This window comes from Vanacampus margaritifer, chromosome 1 (assembly GCF_051991255.1).
Source record: "Vanacampus margaritifer isolate UIUO_Vmar chromosome 1, RoL_Vmar_1.0, whole genome shotgun sequence".
Classification (NCBI taxonomy): domain Eukaryota; kingdom Metazoa; phylum Chordata; class Actinopteri; order Syngnathiformes; family Syngnathidae; genus Vanacampus; species Vanacampus margaritifer.
The window spans coordinates 54,671,366-54,691,770 of NC_135432.1; the positions used below are offsets into that span (position 1 = coordinate 54,671,366).

General features: G+C 40.6%; 1 protein-coding gene across 5 annotated transcripts in view; it reads right to left on the reverse strand.

Moving 5' to 3' along the window:
- Positions 1–1,552: 1,552 nt before the first annotated feature.
- The window catches only part of arid1b (AT-rich interactive domain 1B), a 239,131-nt gene continuing 220,278 nt past the window's right edge, over positions 1,553–20,405 (reverse strand). For 3 of the 5 annotated variants that reach the window (XM_077555274.1, XM_077555252.1, XM_077555214.1), the window contains 10 exons: positions 19,300–19,515; positions 18,759–18,984; positions 12,070–12,211; positions 9,834–10,003; positions 8,991–9,138; positions 8,588–8,704; positions 8,410–8,485; positions 7,447–8,188; positions 5,365–5,495; positions 1,553–4,438 (listed from right to left, as the gene is read on the reverse strand). In XM_077555274.1, coding sequence (XP_077411400.1) covers positions 2,705–4,438; positions 5,365–5,495; positions 7,447–8,188; positions 8,410–8,485; positions 8,588–8,704; positions 8,991–9,138; positions 9,834–10,003; positions 12,070–12,211; positions 18,759–18,984; positions 19,300–19,515 — 3,702 coding nt within the window. In that variant the 3' untranslated portion in view covers positions 1,553–2,704. The remainder of the gene's footprint in view (positions 4,439–5,364; positions 5,496–7,446; positions 8,189–8,409; positions 8,486–8,587; positions 8,705–8,990; positions 9,139–9,833; positions 10,004–12,069; positions 12,212–18,758; positions 18,985–19,299; positions 19,516–20,405) is intronic. The other 2 variants (XM_077555261.1, XM_077555243.1) reach the window with 1 other exon arrangement.

Here is a 20,405-nt window from a genome sequence, read left to right on the forward strand (position 1 = left end):
TCTTTATTTTAAATGACCCTCGAAAAAATGTGTAATGTGTAATACAGTATACTATAAAAAATATTATATTATCAATGACATTTTCATCTAAGAATCCTCTGTGATGTTACCCTGATGACCTCAATAAGTTTTGCTGGTATTAATTCGTACCACATTTATCAAGCAGGATGGGATTAATGCCAAGGCTGAAGCCTACAGGGTTTTATGCACAGCGGATATAAAAAGTCTACACACCCCCTGTTCAGAAAATGTTTTTGTGATATACTGTATACTGTATAAAAAAGAGGCAATTATAAATTATTTTAAAAGTTTCATAACTTGGACAGTCAAATAGTTTTTTTCCTCCCCAAAATGTTTTCTCAAGGCAAGTAAACAACTCAGGTGTGGTTTCACAAGTGTGCACACCCTCTTATAACTCGGACGTGGCTGTGTCCAGAATTAGCAAATCACATTCAAATTCAAGTTAAATTGGAGTCAGCACATTGATGCTCCTTATCTTCAATTTATGTTGTACTTTCTTCTCTTGACATAACTTGCTCTCATCAGTTCACAGAGTGGCGGAGTGACATTTTTGGGGGTGCTTGGTTACATTTTAAGGGTGTTTGAGCACCCCCAAAATTGGGCTGTGATGTTTAGCAAAAAAACAAAAAAAACAAAAATCCAATTGATATCTTCCGAAAACATGTTGGAAAATTTATAGTCCCACTTATAAGAGAGAGTGCACACTTATGTGTATATTGTACAGTATATTATATATTTTGAAATGACCTATTATGATCGTATTTGTTATGTCACCAGCTTTGCATTTGAACTGGGGTGATTTGTGTACACTTTTTTTTTTTTATACACTTTAAGCTGCTGGGTCACAAATCACTCACAAAACATTAAAGCGATATGGCAAGTAGGTTTTGAGTTGGTCGGTGCTGGATTTCACTTTCCTTTCTTTTCTTTGGTCCTTCCTCGGGTCTCCTGACGGCCTCACGACTCTGGCTGGAAGTGTTCGGTTTAGGTGAACGGTATGGGATTTTTTAATCGGTTTTAAGTGAACTAATGAATACACACCCACCCGCACGCACGCACGCACACACGCACATACAAAAAAAAGAAAAAAGAAAAAAAGAGCAATGATGATATGTCAAATCGGTAAAATTACCGAATGAACAATACTGAGCTCTCCAGAAAAAAAAAAGTGGGTTTTGAGTTTTGAAGCTTCCAATTATCCGACCTTTCATGTATTTGGGGCGACACAGACAAACTCACTTTGTGCGATCTTTCAACATTTTTATTAGTTAGGAAAGTTTGAGTGATTATAAAAGTCTAAGTAGGCAGCCAGAGGTGTTAAAATTAAAAGTATAGATAATGATATTAGGGTTTAAGAAGACTTGTGTAGAAGTTCAAGTATCAACTTAAGCTTGTAACTCCTCGAAAAGTGTAAAAGCAATGGTTTCAAAAGTAAGGAGTAGGAAGTACAGATGTTTGAGTGGAAATGTTCGAAGCAGAAGTAAAAAATTAGGCTGAAATGTCTGCTCAGGTAACTTACTTGACACCTCTGTAGACATCTAATGTTTTATTGGCCTGTAGATTGTCTGAACATAATACAGTATCTGTGATGCTTTGTGATGTTCATCGTACATTTATTTGTGACATGTGCAGCACAGAGTATAAATGTATATACCAGATAAAAGAGACGTACTGTAGTCATACGAAAAAGGCAAATTTTACAATAAGCATTTTGAACACCTTGTAGGTTTTCCAACACATTTCTTTTACAGGGCATTCAAAAATATGCCCACTAATGTGAATGGAGGACATAAACAAAAATGGATGTTCAGTTTTCTTCCGTGACCTCATTTATAATATCCTCTCACCCTGGCACTTTCATGTTTGATTACCAAAGCGATTGTTCACTCAGCTATAATACAATGCATACAGGCTTTTATTATTTATTTATTTTACATTGAAACATTGGTTACCATGTTCAAATATCAGACCCCAATAACAAAATACTCAAAACAATAACAAATGTTTAACAACAATAAAAAGCATTTGTTGATCGTCCCAGGTCTTGCTATGCTTGATTGAGATAACCGAACCCATGTGCCTCCATTGTACAGTTTGTATACAGTGATGAAATAATACAGACAAGATGAAACAAGCACTGTCGTTGAGGCAATGGTTAGTTAATAAATTAGACATTTCTTTTTGACAGCTGCGCTTCTCTCAAGTTGATTGGCTGGTGCGAGCTGCCTCCTTGTGGCCTAAAATACACACTGCAGGTGTGTTTTCATCATCTGGTTGGTTGTTCTCGTCCTATTGCACAAGTTCTCTTCCAGCGACCGAGACATAAAGATTTCAACTCAAATAGTCAGTGTGTTATTTTTTCCACAAGTGCTGACGAAAAGTTCAAACTCCTGTACAGTGTCACATTTTTTTTTTTAAATAAATACTCTCCAATAACAAAAAGTAGATGAGCATATTTTAGCTTTTATAAAACCGAAAACAAACTCCTCGACGTTAAGTCAGCACCAAAATCTGGTGGTAGCTTTGGGTGAAAAAAGTAAACAAATGTCAAACATGGTATCGACACCAGCAGGTGTTAAATATTTGTATTCAAATGAACCCCTTTGATGAACAAAAATAGCAAAACAAGTGAAGTAGTTTGTCCATCTTAACGTTTGCCGAGCAAGTCCCGCCTCTCCTCCTGTCATAACTTCCCCAAGTGAAAGAGAACCTGGCAAATAATGGCCACCACCCCAGCGTTCAGTACGGAAGAAATGGAAATGTCTAACAATCTGCTTTCGTAGAGCACAAACTCCGTTTTGTTCTCCTCCACTTTGGCCATGGCCAACAGGCCTTTGGCAGCTCGACACAACATGCTCACGCTGGGCGGATCCATGTGGGGGTGCCCCATGTGCAATAAGCTGTGAGGGTTATGCTGGTACTGCGCCATGCTGACGCCGTCCTCTAAAAAGGCCACCAAATTACCCACGCTTCCTTTCTGCATGGCTATGACCCGCGCCGCCGTCGGGTCTCCTTGTGCCAGGTGGGAGGTGATGGCCACCGCCATCTCCCTGTACACTTGGGCCTTTCTCTGACCCACGTAGCGGACCAGCACGGTGAAAAGTTTCTCTTGTCGACTGAAAGGCGGCGTGGCGAGGAGGAGGTCCACGTTCCCTTCCTGGATGCTCAGCTTGCAAAGACATTCCAGAACCAGCCTCTGAGGAGTGAGCTGGGAGTAGGCCAGCGCCGAAGGGAAGGGGTCCTGGGCTTCTGCCGAGGGGCACACCATCCAGTGGAGGAGGCCGTCCAAGATGGGGAGGCAGATGGTGTCGGCGTAAGCGGAGAGGTCCAGCTGGCCGGCGATATTCGCCAGAGTAACCATGGCGTTCTCCCGCAGCTGACCCAGACACTCCCACCACCACTCGTATATGCCGCTCGACAGCCCTTTGTCCTGTTTCTCGTCTCGTTGATAGCTGGGGGGCGACCTGGTCCTCTCCGGGTGTTGGTGGTGCAGCAGCAGGAGCCTGCCCAGGAGAAGAATCAAAGCGGGGTGTCTGGACATATCCGAGTCGTTCCCCGGGATGAAGGACAAGCCGCGGACGATGTTGGAGATGCAGAGGCAGCGTTTGGTCAACGAGTCCTGCCAGGCTGAGCTCGTGGACAGCGGCGCTTCATCCAGGCAGCGGGGTTCGTCCTCCAGCAAGGTGATGTGGTCCTGTTCCCCGTCCGGGTGCACCCTGAACGGGTAGGACGGCAGCGAGCGAGCGGGGTGGGCTTTGGAGAGGGCGTCCACCCGCGCGCACAGGACGTCATCGATGGTGGCCGTGATTCTGGGTTGCTCCGTCCCACCGTCCGCCTTGTTTTCTTTCTTGTGCTCCTCCCTGCTAGGCGGGTCGCAGCGGGGTTCCAAGTAGGTCTGAATGTGAGCCGTGGTGTCGCCTCCGCCGGCTTGCCAGTGGAGCAACCCGCTGGTGAATTCCTCGACAAAGTCATCCATCATGACTCCGCTGAGGTCGTCTTTGTCAACGATGGTGATGGGGAGCTTATCGTATTTGCTGGCTTGTTTGGGTTTCGGCTCAGTAACAGACAGCTCAGGATCACGCTCACTTTTACTCTCTGCGTTGTCATCCTTTGTTAAGCTCTGATCAGGTTTGTTCATCGCGGCAGCCGAGAGAGTCTCTCCAGTAACAGCAAGAAAGTCTTTAAGGGGATTTTCTGGTCGGTCCTCTGGCACCAGCAGACCCGGGACAGACTCAGATGTAGATTGTACCGAACTTTCCGTTTCATTGTCCAAGATAGTTTCTTCCTTCTGGTTGGAGCTGAGGTCCAACAAGTTTTCCTTTGTCACCGTCCCTACTTCAAAATCTTGCAGGATGCCGAAGATCTCAATCAGGCAACGGCGGAAGTACTCGACAATGAGCTCCAGGAAGCCTGGCAACTACACGGACACAAAATATAAACGTTAACCGTGAGCAGATAGCTATGTAAGCATTTTTTTTTCTTGAGTTTTCTGACATGCTCTTTAGTGCTGCAGTGGTGCAACGGATCACAAAAAGTCACGGTTCGGATCACGGATTTGAGCCATGGATCGGATCGTTTTTAGCACTTATTACTTTGTCTTCATTCATTTTTTAAAATGCTTTTCCACATAAAAAAAAATACAAAATGTCTAATATATCCATTTAGGATTTAGTGTCTTCATTTATTTTGTAAAATGCCCCCCCCCCATTAAATTAAATTAAAATTGAATTAAAAACGTCTAATATAGCCGTTTAGGATTTAGGAATACAACTTTAAGTGCAATATGAGGCAGAAACATTGTCATTCCCAATAGCCATCCAGGCACCCGTAGTTAATGCCAACACTTACCATGGCCAAAAGTGGGAAAAATATAAAACTAATAAAAATAGTAAAAATTAATTATTGACATTTATAGCCGTCAATGGCAGTGAATGAATTAAAAAGTAAAAGAAAAGATAAAAAATTTGGAGCATCAGGTGATTAAATTTGTAAAAATCATAATTAATCGCATGACTTTAATAGTTAACTCGTGATTAATCACAAATTTTATATCTGTTCTAAATGTACAATAAAAAAAAGTTTTCATACTCTTGTTAACAAAAGTGGAAAAAAAAAATGTTAAATAGAAATAGTTAAAATAAATTTTTGACGTCGACAGCCGACAATGGCAGTGAATGAGTTAAAAAATTGCTCCAAAAATTTACTCAATTATTAAAATAATTGTCGATTAATTTGATCATCGATTACTTGTCGATTAATCGATTATTTTTGACAACTCTAATGCTCTCCATGTGCTGTTTCACTGATACGGTGGACACAGTTGTTGTCAAGAGACTGCCTTACCTGGGAGAGGTTAAATGATGCAACAGTGCTGTCATCATAAAGCAGAATGTTGATGGTGTCAAGCGCCCATGTGCTCTCGGCGAGCAGGCCAGACTTAAGCGACATCATCACACGCCACGCCTCGGGCGTTCCTGGGATGAGAAGTGTGGCAGAAAAGTGGAAAGTGAGAAAAGTGTCGTTGGGTCGCAAAAAATTACACCGTGTTGCGTTGAAATTTGGGATGGACTTGATAATCGATTACTCGAATGTTTAGAATATTTTGTAGATTTTGAAGAACTGTTGATTGATTGTGTCTGCATCAGCTGTGTGATATTCAGATACACGCATGCAAATGTAGAAGCTTCCCAAATACATTTCCAGAATTGTGTTACTATATACTACACTCACTTGTACTCTACTTGCTAATTCGGCTCATTTGAAGCCCCACTGAGAGTCACAAGCAAAATCTTGACCAAAATGTTGGCCTGCTTCCAAACCATCCGCTATCTGGGCTTTTCCCTTGGATGAAAATGATTGCTTTGAATATTAGTGTTCCCTTATGGCCTCCCACCTCTTTCCTGTGTTCTTGGCTAAGATAAACAAGACTGTCTCCACGGCAATGAGACGATATGCTTGGTGCATCAGCTGGGGACACCTGGCCATGCATATACATTCTCAATAACACACACATCATTATCACCACCACCTTTGTTGGATCCCACACTCCTCCACTGTGATGGCACCTGGGCTATAGAGCGCTAGCTTGGATTAAGCAGCTAGCCATCTTCCAAAAACTCCAATTCATCCTCTCCATATCTGTTGTAAATGCCTGTTTGATGTGGCTGTGTAGGTGCTGAGTTTTTTTTTTTTTCATTTACTAGGCTCATACTAAGCTCCTGTTTAAGAAGCATGGCTTGAGCCTTGTCTTTTCTCCCCTCACCCTCCCTAACATCTTCCTGACATGTCTAAGATTTGAAAAAGCGAGTACCAACAGGTCTTTCTGCCATCGTTTATCATGTTTCTTGGATGGGTTGTGCCTCAATTTTGTTGCTCTGTACTTTTGTGACAATCCATCCATTCATCCATCTATCTATCATCCATCCATCCATCCATCCATCCATCCATCCATCCATCCATCATTTATAATATTTCTTAGATGGGTTGTGCCTGAATTTTGTTGCGCTGTACTTTGTGACAATCCATCCATCCATCCATCCATCGTCGTATAATGTTTCTTGGATGGGTTGTGCTTAAATTTTGTTGCTCTGTACTTTGTGACAATCCATCCATTCATCCATCTATCTATCTATCTATCATTCATCCATCCATCCATCCATCCATCATTTATCCATCCATCACTTATAATATTTCTTGGATGGGTTGCGCCTCAAATTTGTTGCTCTGTACTTTGTGACAATCCATCCATCCATTCATCCATCTATCTATCATTCATCCATCCATCCATCATTTATCCATCCACCCATCCATCCATCCATCATTTATAATATTTTTTGGATGGGTTGCGCCTCAAATTTGTTGCTCTGTACTTTGTGACCATCCATCATTTATCCATCCGCCCATCCATTATTTATCCAGCCATCATCTATCCATCCATCATTTATAATATTTCTTGGATGGGTTGTGCCTAAATTTTGTTGCGCTGTACTTTGTGAGAATCCATCCATCCATCCATCCTTCCGTCCGTCCATCCATCCATCCATCATTTATAATATTTCTTGGATGGGTTGTGCCTCAATTTTGTTGCTCTGTACTTTGCGTCCATCCGTCCATCCATCCATCCATCATTTATCCATCCACCCATCATTTATAATATTTCTTGGATGGGTTGCGCCTCAACAATCCATCCATTCATCCATCTATCTAGCATTCATCCATCCATCATCCATCATTTATCCATCCATCCATCGTATATAATGTTTCTTGCATGAGTTGTGCCTCAATTTTGTTGCTCTGTACTTTGTGACCATCCATCCATCCATATTTCATCCATCCATCATTTATCCATCCGTTCATCCATCCATCCACCCATCCATCATTTATCCATCCATCCATCCGTCCATAGAGACTAATGTTGTGTCTCACCTGTGTCCTTGGAGGTAAGCTTGCGTCGAGGCCTGAGAATTGGCAGGGTGCCCTCCACTGATCCCGGTGGGTAGTTGAGGTCCCTCCTCATGTTGTGAGGGAACTGACTCAGAGGTCCACATCCCTGAGAGCCCATCATGGACATCCCAGGCTTTGACATCTTCATGGCTGACAGGAAAGCTACTTTGCTGGGTGACACGCGATTGTCCAAGGAGCGTTGGAAAGCTCCCGGACTGGGCGCTCTGGGCAGGTGGTTTGCCATGGATTGTGAATTGGAGTAGGAGGACGGGGGGTGGCGCGATGAAAAGGGAGGCATACCGCCTGGTGATGACATATAAGGAGACTGCCGGTGCCATTGATCTTGTCCCGGTCGTCCATCCATGTCCTCTCTGCCAATGGAGCCGTAAGGCGGCATTTGGGAAGCGTGTCCTTGCCGATTGGGATAGGGATAACCCAGGTCTGTCCTGGACGGCCACATGTTGGGACCATCAGCGGTGTGGTTAGGAGCAGGCCCCCCTCCCATCATTCCATGCTGGTTTGGCATTGAAGAACCCATGCGATCGCGAGTGTAGAGATAAGGGAACTGTCCTTGGATGGGTCTGTGATCTGGGCCTGAATAGCCCCCACTATAATGGTTATACATGTCCGCCTGCTGGTTGGAGTACTGCATTCCGTACATCTCATTCTCGTGCCTTTTGGGCGGAGGACCGTACATACCGTCCATGGATCGTTTGTAGCCCTGCTGAAGCAAAAGTGGATGTTGCTTAGCAATATTGGTTCAAAAATCACTTATAATCATTTGATAATTTTCAGAAGGAAAATTGTGATTAAATATATAGTATATTTATACATATGTACTGTACGTGTATATATATTAGTGCTGCAAGATTGTGTATATATATATATATATATATATATATATATATATATATACATACATAACTTTAGACAGACTGCACTCACCTGTTGCTGTTGGTACATCCCAGAAGGATGCATCCCATATGGCATGCCAGGATACTGCGGACTGTAGCCATCATGTCTTCAACATAAAACAAGCGGTAATGTAAAACTTACTGCTTTCCAAACGGCTCAGAAAAATGCAACACATGACCAAACTATGACATCACACACAGGTTCTGACCTCTGCTGTGAGGGGTATCTACTGGAAGAATACATGCTACCCTCACTGTGAGGCGCCATGTTGTTCTGACTACCAGGGGGACCCAAGCCGCCCTCCATCCCCATCAAGTGGTCTGGTCTGTAGAGTAAACAACAGTTAAGCTTTTACGCCTACAACGACAAGACAGTGGAACCTTCAAAGTGGACGGAACCTGAGACCCAAGGTCAACAAACCCTGAATATGTGTTTTATATTGTGAAGAGAATCGCTTCCTAATCACAATGAATAAAAAGCCCTCCTTCATCTACATTTACATTGAATGTTTTTACAATTTTGGAAATTGGAAATTTGGAAAGACTGAGTCAACCAGAGTTGACGTTTCAAGATTCCACTGTCCATCCTCCGAAGATCTTGGTCTGGCTCACCTCCTGTCATAGCCTGGTCCGTATGAATACTGCGTGCGTTGAGTCATACTAATTGCTGCTGGGGGCCGTCCATAAATGTCCTGCGCACCTCCAGGCGGCATCTGGCCAGGCGGCATCTGGCCAGGCATGAAGGGATCCGCTCCTGCCACTGAGTGGAACAAAAATCAAAAAAAGGTAAATATATGTATGTAAGTATGTCCCATATGTAGGAATGTAGATAATATTAGCAAAAAATACCTTTTAACAAATCATGCTCAACTGAGGCCTAAAATGCATTTTACAATTTAGTTGTGGCATCTGCAAGCCAGCAGGTGGCAGCATTCCCTCAAATATTCACCAGCTTCTCAACTTGGTTTGGACGCTGTATATATATATATATATGTATATATATATATATATGTGTACAGGAACCTGTATATTATACTGTATAGGCCTTATATTGTAAACTTTGCATAAATAACTTGCTATCTGCTGCATTAATTGCTCCACTTAACCTGATTCTTTTATTAGGGAGGTCCATCAAGTCCATCTATCCATGATGAACACGTTAAGATGATAAAAATACTCAGCTACAAGAACATCAAAGATGATGATGTCATTAGTGAAAGTGTGTGTGCTAACTTGTGTTTGGTAAATTATTGAGTATTATTTAGGTTCAGTTTTACATGTTTTTGTCTTGAGACAATCCCAATCGCAGCAATACAAGCTCCTTGTCCATTTTCAACCATGTTTTGAATTGTGATGTTGATAAGAAGAAAAAAAAAGAAGTATAAAAGGAAACAGTTGAGTTCATTGTGACGACTATTTGTCCACAAGCCAGTGTTTCGTGTTGGCCTCACTCACTCTTCCTCATGCCAATGAAGGGATCCTTGGTATCGTATTGCATCCTCATCATCATGTCAGGCATAATGAGGCCTTGCTGGTATGAAGCAGAGGGTGGCAGAGAGGCAGCACGCTTCTGGAAGGCCGGGTCACTGACTTCTGAGAAGGGATCCTGCACGCTCACGCTGCTCCTGGAAAGGGGATGGGATTAGGAATGCAGGGACAAGAAGTAGAGTACTAAAGTGGAATCGGGAACTGTGTACTAAATAATGACATATTATAATTTACGGAAGAGCTATAGGGCCAGTGAAAAGAGAATAAAAAGTTTGGCAGGATTCTGACTTTATTCACAGAATTCTCACTGAAAGTCTGAATTCTGACTTTAAAGTGAAAATTCCGATTTTAATCACATAATTCTGACTTTAAAGTGAGAATTCTGAAAATTCTGAGAATAAAGTGAGAATTCTGACTTCATTAGTGCTGCTATTATTCTCACTTTAAGGGCGACAATTCTGAGATTAAAGTCAGAATTCCGACTTTATCCTCAGAATTCTGAGAATAAAGGGAGAATTCTTACTTTATTCTTAGTGCTACTATTATTCTCACTTTAAAGTGAGAATTCTGAGAACAAAGCCACAATTCTGACTTTAAAGTGAGAATTCTGAGATTAAAGTGAGAATTGTGAGAATTCTGTGATTAAAGTGAGAATTGTGAGAATAAAGTAAGAATTCCCACTTTAAAGTCAGAATTCTGACATTAAAGTCAGAATTAGAATTCTGATTTTAAAGTCAGAATTCTGAGAATAAAGTGAGAATCCTGCCAAACTTTTTTCTCTCTCTCTTCACTGGCCTTAATCCTCTTCCGTAATAATTATATTGGGCCATCTTAAAGTTTCTGTGTTGAATTAACAGAAAACACAATGGGCTCTTTTATTTTATTTCCCCAAGTCTCGCATAGAAATATGGGACCATTAGCTGTGTGTGTGAGGATGATGTGAAATCAGTGAACCGTTTGCGAGTGACGCGTTGTCACCGCTCCAGCCATGATGTGGCAGCAACCAAGGTGAGCGGTTAGCCTTAATAAATACAGAATGAGCTCAGTATCGGTCTGCCTTCGCCCCAATCAAATTGACCAAAAGTGCATTTGACGCCTGCGACCAAATTGTCACTCCCTTTGTTGAGCCACAAAGCCTAGTTTGGCGCAACAAGCCTTGCGCTAGCACAAAAAATGAAAATGTCTTTGTTTAAATGTTACGTTTATTTTAAAAGGGGAATTAATAACAAAAAATATAATATCGCAAATTTTTTTTAAAGTAAAGACAATTTGCAATTTTGGTATTGTTTCATTTTTTTATGTGGTGAGCCAGGATTGAACAAACACCTTCTGGTTTGGTAGCACAGAGCGCTGCCAGTGGACTAAAGTTCTGGGCCACCTCTGGGACACAACTCCAGACTTTATTTGAACACACAGCAAGTACAAAGTAAATTCTGTACAGTAATTTTTACTCTATTTAGAGTGGGGCCAAATAGACTCAGTTTTAGAGTAAAATTTACACTTGGAAAAGAAAGAAAAACCTCATAAGCTCACTGCATGAAATTTCATGATATTGTAAAAAAGAAAGAAAAGAGGCTCACACTTCATCTGGCCATTACAGTTGGCTTTAAATGTAGGTGGCCAAAACATGCCAAATTAAAATTCAACTGCACTAATAAACTAACCACCAGAGGGTGCTGCAACTTCACAAATGTGCTGCTTTTACTATCGTGACATGATGACGGCGTCATGGTGCCAGTTAGCGTTACATCCCTACAAATGTGATTAGGTAATTGCGTATTATTCGTGTCAAAAGCATGTCAAAACCACCTCATGCCCAGACGCACCTATCAAACATTTATTTTATGGTTGGCATGAACGACTACCTCGAGCTACTGGAAAACTCGAGGAGCGCATGAGAAGCTATGTCTTTTGCAAGACTAACATCCTCAAATGTAGTAAAGTGCTATCCGGGCTTCAAATCATAACTGATCAAGCGTACTACACATCCGTCTCATGTGACCTTTTAGGTCTGTAAATCAACTCCCCTTTTCTGAGATAAGCATCAATTTGAAAGTGTCAAATGATATTTTACAGGGAAAAGTGGTTACATTAAGTGTGAAATGTAGTGACTGATGATGCATGCAGTGAGAAAGGCAGTCAATCTAGCTACAAATAATATTGCTATTATGTGTAGAACTAGTAAAATAATGATTTAAGGTACCTGTTTGGAGGCACAGGTGTGCCCTGTCCCAAAGGGGTGGTGGCACGGGTGGGGGGCAAGAGCTCCCCTGCACCTTCCGCAGTGGAGCTGCTGCCAGAAGATTGCGGCGTCTGAGGACCTTGGAGGGAGCCGCCTGAGTTAGCTGCAAGGTTGAGATGTTGGGATGTTAGGACTGTTAGCGAAAGTTATGTCATCAACTTAAAAGGCAATCAGGACAACCGTTAAGTCAGCTTGCTTGTCCACACAACTCCTAACGTGGCTCGGCAGAGGTTTTTGTATGAGAGAGAATACTTTGGAATTGAGGCCAAAGCGCTGGCAGTAATGACCTACATGAGAAGTGAGCTGAAGCAAACAGCCCACATATGGGCATCAGGATGGGAACAACATGGCGGCTGATGAGGGGCCCATGAAGGAAGAGAAGGACGGATAAAAACAGCAGAGAAAAAAAATAAAGGGAAATAAAGTCAACCACATGCTGCTCGCCTGATTACAATTTGGTCTTATTTCCAAACAATATTTTCCATTAATTGAAGTGTGGGAGTAGCGAAGATTGAGGTGCCGAAGTCAACTGGCTACATGAATAGCTCTTATCATATAAATGAATATACTTTACATAAGTTAACTGCTGTTAAGCAAAAACTTAGCAAATGATGTCCCCGCCATTAAACTGCCGATGCTTAATAAGCTGCAGCCTGGCTAGATTTTCTGGCGAGCACTCTTGATCATTTAAAGCCGTCGTCATACTGGCACCTACCGACAAGCTCGTCCAAGGTCCTACAAAAGCAAAACAAATGACAACCTGATCTGATGACATGTCAGATATAGATTTTTTCTATTAAAGTTAAAGGTGCTGCCAAATGCTCATATTTCAGCTTTTGACCAAATATATACCAGTTTCTAAACCAAAAAACAATTTGAGTCGGAAAAGTGTTCAAAGTCTCAGTCGGCACAAAAATTTTCTTGACAATAATATGTTGTATGCCCTCATAACATTTTGAATAACACTACATTTGTTGAATATGAATTAAACAGTCAAAAGCCACCCATTTTTATCCATCTCACATGGCGGCCATTTTGCCAGTAGATGTCGACTGAAGATGACATCAATGTTTCTCAGGTAACAGCCAATCACGGCTCACCTGTTTTCTGACTTTGGTCGTACGATGTTCACGAGCTGAGCCTTGATTGGTCGTTACCCGAGGCCTGAGCAACGGTGATGTCATTTTTAGTCGACAGCAAGTAGCAAAATGGCTGCCCCTAAAATGGATAAAAAAACGGATGGATTTTGCTGCTTCAATCATATTCCACAATATTCATCAGAACACTGTGCTTAGACTAGTAGACTATACTAGACCGCATGGACGATATTAACTCATTCACTGCCATTGACGGCTATAGACATCAAAAAATGTATTTTAACTATTTCTATTAGTATAACATTTTTCCCACTTTTGTTAACATAAGTATGAAAACCTAGAAAACATTTTTTTATTGTACGTTTAAAACAGATATATTTGTGATTAATTGTGAATTGTGACTACTGAAGTCATGCGATTAATTACGATTAAAAATTGTGACGTGATTAAAAAAAAAAAATAAGAAAATATTATTAATTTTTAATCGTAACTAATCGCATGACTTCAGTACTTAACGCACAATTAATCACAAATATTACACCTGCTCTAAATGTACGATAAAAAAAATTCTAGGTTTTCATACTCTTGTTAACAAAAGTGGAAAAAAAAGTTAAACTAATAGAAATAGTTCAAATGATTTTTTTTTTTTACGTCTATAGCCGTCATTGGCAGTGAACAAGTCAACGTAAAGAAAAGTGGGGTTGATTTCCCTTTTAATTCATTTGCTCCCAAAAAACGTATAAACACGTTCTATTTTAAATGTTTTTAATATATATTTATATATATCTTTTAATGCTAGTGCATGCAGAAGGCTTTGATGCAGCCTCTCAACTGCTGAGAACAGTTGAGGAAATGGTAGTCATTACAAAAACGGCCAGCATGTAGCAGCAGAGCAAAAGAGATCAACCAGGGCCATGTTGCAAAAAAAGCTAATTTACCCACAGTTCTAAACAGATTGATAAACAATGATGAAACTTAGCTATATTCTAATGCTGCAAAACGGAAACAGATGGAAATATATATTTTCCTGATGAAAGAAGAGACTATAATCTTTCTTTTGGTAGGTTCCATGTTTTTATAGCAATAGAACACAGTATTCTGTGAACCTTGCAAGTCAGTCTAAATCCAGTAAAACAGCCGGGAGCGAAGGGAGTTGCTTCAGTGAAAATGGCTGCAAGTGAATGAGTTAAGATACGAGTGCATCGAATTGAGCAGAATTTAATCGTTCCACTTTGAGATATGTATAAAAGGAAATGGCACATCTACAGTACTGACAAGTTTATTTAAATATACGTAAAATGACACTGAAAAAGTGATTTCATCATATCCTCTCGAACAGAGCATTAGCATACCAAATCGGAGTCCAACTGGATCGAACTCTTCCACTTTCAAATCGAACCGTATTTGAACCGTTTCGCATCCCACATATCGATAACTGTATTGAAAAATGAACAGACAGCTATTTCTAGTGTTTTGTACTTTATGAACAAGAAACTTTGATGTCAGCCCATCCTAGCTGGCTGCTAGTCAATCGCATGATGATGATGAAGACAACAACGCTATACAAATCCATATTCAAATCTATAAAACCCTACTGAAATTGAAAATGACACGCCTCCTAGATCATGAGTTATAATTGATAAATCAAAGGTAAAACTGGGTTAGCCTATTTAGTTGTAACGCCACAACTGTGCGAATTCTAGGAGTAAAGAAGAATTCTAGGAGTAAAGAGCCACAAGAGGCTGGTAGCACAAGCTCATAAAACCAAGGGATACAAATTCCCCGTAGCAAGTTTAATGCAAAATGAGGACCGTTCTGCGAAAAAAGATGACAAAGACAAAGAGAGGATATGAAAACAGCCTAATGAGCATTTAGCGTAAGAAGCCTTCCACTGGAACAGCCTTGGTGGCCCATTACCGCGCCACACGTTTCCAATAGGAAAAAAAACACAGACTAAAGCTTTAAAAATTCATACTAATTCTAAATTATTCAATGACGTCCCCTGCTTCGACATGGTAGGAGACAGCGAGGCTGAAATAGAGGCAGAGGCTATAATGATGGCAGAGGTTGCTGACGTACATGTAAACAATATCTGCTTTCACCAAGGTTCAGAAGTAGATTACCACTCTTCAATAGCAAACAGTCTGATGCAAATATTCCGATGTGAGATGAAGACGGACGCAAGCGTGAACTCAAGCGCCCTTTTGCTCCACATTTCCAGGCAGAAGAATGACAGCGGCAAAAATAAATGTGTGCGTTTCAGTCACGTTGGTTGACATTTGTGTGTGACAGCGGGTGACATAATCCACTGGGGTGGGGGCAGAGAGGAGGAGGGGCCATGGGTGGGAGTCGGTCAGCCGAGCCACTTTTGTGAATGAAAGGTGACGGGGAGGTCAGGTTTGTTTACATTTTGCATTCCAGCCCTCATTAATCACTCCTCCACATACACGCTCTCGCCGCTACCAGCCCGCTGGACACCATCCATCTGTGACATCAGCGCTCTGTCGAGTCTATAAATAGACTGGCAGGGTCTCTGCAGGGCAGATGGCTTATGATGTAAAAGGAGGAAAAAATAGAGAGAGCACAAGTGACATCGAATGTAATAATTTATTGACGCAATCATTTTCCTTTTGATTAAAGTTTATGTAGGGTACTTTATTTTTATTTTTATTTCTAACACTTATGATATGATGGTATACTACAAACAATAAAGACATGGTCGCCTTTTATGTTGAGCACCAAATGAGCAAGATGGACGGTGAGATTTTTTGTTTTGTTTTATGTCAGCAAGGTGCTCCAAAGCCTTACATTAACAGTGACAGTCCCATTAGATGATTATATATATATTTTTTATACTTAAAGACAAGACATATGAGGCTGAATTATAATGCGTTATAAACACAAGATATGTGTTTGTGTGATATCCATGTGTACGGGGCCAATTTTCTTTCCCACAAGCAGGAAAAGCAATCTGCAATATCTCACGCTGAGGTTCTTTTCAAAAGCCGGGGTCACCTTTCTCATCTCAGTTGCAAATTAGAGGCGTGCCCTTAATGCACCGACTCTCTTCTTTCCTCTCCACTCCTGATCCTCACGTCATAATTGTTCACAATGTCAATACCAAACATATACAAACAAAGTTACCCAAACACAACCTCCCTTAACCTCAATTCACACAATAATCCAAAAATAAAAGGTCCAAATGGGATGGTATCGAAGCTGACCTTCATTAACTGGTAAATTGTCTCATCAAGTGTTGTTTTCTTACAGTATTTCATGGGCTTACAAGAGAGCATGCAGAAGTTTTGTATGTTCTGCAACTTCATCTACCTTTTAGCAGAAATGTTCCAGTTCCTAAGGGAAATGCAATAACTTCAAGAAATTAACTAAATCACATTAAGAAAGTCATCTTGAATAAAAACACTGCATTTGCCTTTGGACTAGCTGGCTGGAGAAAGAAAGTTGACTTTACATATATCTGATCTTTATTTCTTCTGTTAGTGCATCATTTAGTGGCCCGAATGGCGGATGTTATTTGTCTGCTTAATTAAAAACGCTCACTGACTTAGAACTTATTTAATAGGGTTTTATGAAAGACAATTCAGCGCTTCCCCAAAACACAGGAAAGGAAGTTCTGAACGTTCTAAAAAGCACTTGGGCTGCAATTATAACAAAATATAATCAACCACTCAGTTTTCGGTCTTCATCACTTAACCAGTAGGGGGCAGTCATGCACTAAACGTGCCTGCCCAGAAGAACACAGGAACATGAAGTTATTGACCTCATGTAGCTAACAGCTAGCTCTACCCTCACTCATGGAAACATGTTGAAGCATCATTTATAAGTGACTTTTAAGACACTATTACATGTGTAATGTAGATAGAATGATATATGTGTAAACTAAATGGTGGTTAGTGTTTGTTTACCTGAAGTGCTAATCACTAGAGCACTAATGCTAATCACGATGACTAACAGTTTAGCATAGGCAAATTTTGTTGGTGTTCATGTATAGAATATAAATTGTGAGTACAGTACTTATAGTCACTCAATTCAACTTATGTCCAACCTTAGCACTACTTAGGATTTCTAATCATAACTGCCAAAAGTGAAGAAAGTCACTTTTAGCCTCTTGTTTTCAACCTGCTCCAAATAAAAATGAGACCCAAGTTCAGCACACACAAAAATTGCAGCAGACAGACAGGCTGCTCTGAAGCCCACATATCCCCTGGTGGGAGACAATTATATTTCTTACTAAGCCACTTCACACTTGTCGATGTGCAATTTATTTGAGCTTTCTGCTTTTTTTTTTTTTTTTTTTATCATGTCAATACGGCATATTGAATGTGCAAAGTCAGTAATATTATCAAGTATCAGATATGACTTTATTTTTCATCTAAGCACATACACTGTTAAACCCTACTGTATCCTTTGACACATTAGAGAACCCAACACTAGTTTCAAAGATGATAATTTTTTTTCTTTTCCAAGCTTTGCGCAACCTCATCTGAACTAGTGTAGTGTGTGAATGCTATTTTTACACACACAGCAGGCCTAATCTGTCATAATTTGTTTAAAAAATAAATAAATACACATTTGAATGACGCAACATTTACTACTAGGGATGTTCAATGCCACTTTTTTCAGACTGATATCAATACGACTACTCAACTCTTGAGTAGTCACTGATACCAACACCAAGTACTGATAGCACTAGTTTTTATTTGACACACACACAAAATAAATAATTGCGATTGGTGGGATACCAACCAATCGCAATTATTTATTTTGTTCAGGGTGTACCCCGCCTACTGCCCGAAGCCAGCTGGGATAGGCTCCAGCGCCCCCCCGCGACCCTTGAGGAAAAGCGGTTAAGAAAATGGATGGACAAAATAAATAAATAAATATATAAATAAATAAAATTGCATGAAATCAATGGCAAATGTCTCTTCTAATTTGTAATTTCTAGTTCTTCATCGTAAAAGGGCCACAAGGGGGCGCTGTGAGTATCGGCCCAAAACCAATACCTGATATCAGCACTCGCCCATCCCTTTTTTTTTTTTCTGGAGAGCGCAGTATTGTTCATTCGGTAATTTTACCGAATTGATTCTTTTTTAAATTTTTTTTATATATATATTTTTTAGTTAATTTTTATTTTGTATGTGGGTGAGTATGAGTATGTGCATGTGCGTGTGTGCGTGCATGTGAGTGCGTATTCATTAGTTCACCTAAAACCTATTAAAAAATCCCATACCGTTCACCTAAACCGAACACTTCAGAACCCAGCCAGAGCCGTGAGGCCGTCAGGAGACCCGAGGAAGGACCAAAGGACCCATCCCTAATTCTTACTAAATTTAAGTTACATACAAGCATTCTAAAAAAAAAAAAGTACAACTTGGCTAATTCAGTCCATGTTTCAGCATTGATATACACTCAATGACGCGGGGCCTGGCAACGGTGCAAAAGTGGAACATTCGCCAAAGTTGCAAGACCATTGACACCTGTAGCTTGATCGAATCGCACGCGGGTGGGCAAGAGGCTGAAACCGGTCCTTACCAGGTGAGGGAGGCTGGATCTTGACCTGCTTCCTGCTGTCCCCCGCAGCCAAACTCCCACTGCTGCTGCTGCTGCTGTCGGCCGGCGGCTCTTCACCTCGCTCCATCTTGCACTCGTAGGCAAACAGAAACTGGATGTAGTGCTTCTTCAGCGAGCTGGCTGAGCTGCTCGACGTTCCCACGCTCAGCGTGGTGGACAGCTCCCGCCATTTCTTGTTCTTGTTTACCTGTGGAGGGTGGAAATTTTTTATTTTTTTGCCATCTATTTTGTGATGTTCACATACTGTTCAATACGATGACATCCCTTGCGCCACAACTTAGACCTGCTTTTAGCTTGTCTACAGGAAAATCTAGCCTACTTTTGTTCACCATATTGCCAAATACGCTAATCTAGACTAGCTCTGGCATGAAAGGTCCCCATAATGTATTTAAGTACACAATTGTTTAATAATGACAATTTACTTGAGGATATATTTGATCCCATTGAGAACATGTTTACATAAATTCTGTGGTTCTGTGGTCTTAATCTGAACACGAGTTACCATGGCAAGGCCTCCAATCTCCCGAACAGCAACGTAAAGCTTCCATAGATCCAGAGGTTTCTTCCCCACGACGGGCAGCTGGGAAACGGGAGTTCCTCTCTCCTCCATGAAGGACAGGTAGCGTTCCACCCACATCCGCCTCTCCGGCTCCGCACCCAGCTCGTATAGTCGCGAGACTCGCTCGCCGCTGCACGTTGACGAATTTGGGTTGGCTTTCTGTCCAAAAAAATATGGAGGGGGCAAAATACAGGTAGTTAACGTATATAGCTCTTGGATTCCGAGAACGGACGCAACCTCTCGCCTCCTAAATGAACATTTCATATGAATTGTATAGTGGCAATTACACAGGCTATTTGCTGTACCTTGTACTGTACTTTAACAATTGTCTCTCCCCTGGGAGTCATTAAGTTTCATTGTATATTTACGCAGCGGGAACTAGAATCTTGGTTATATGGACATACTAAAACAGTACACACAGTTTGTTCAAAGAATTTCATTCATACGTTTACAGCAGATTTAGAATCTGGCCTTATGTAACACGGGGTCAGCAACCTTTACTGTCTAAAGAGCCATTTTATGCCAAATAAATGAAAAAAATCTGCATGGAATTGCAAAACATTTGAACATTGTGATGAATGAAACCATGTGTTATTTTAATTAAAAAGTACTGAGGGTCCAAAAGCTAATTAGAGCTGCACCAGAACATAAGAATATGAAGCAACTATTTTCTTCTCCCTTTTTGTAATTTTCCATACTTAATTTTTTTTTCTCTTCCCCCCCCCACCCCCCCCCCCCCCCCCCGACAACAAATTTGGACTATGACATTTTATTTTTTATTTTTATTGTAATCATTAAATTATTTAAATAATATTTTATCTAAAAAATAAAAATGAATATGTAAAAAAAAAAGAAAATACATTCTACAATTTTTTTTAGAGCTCCCTGACATTTTTTTAGTTTTTTAAATTGTAATCATTAATTTATTTAAATAATATTTTATCTAAGAAATAAAAATGAATATGTAAAAAAAAGAGATCAATTCTACATTTTTAGAGCTCCCTGACATAAAAAAAATCTTTATTGTAATCATTAATTTATTTAAAGAA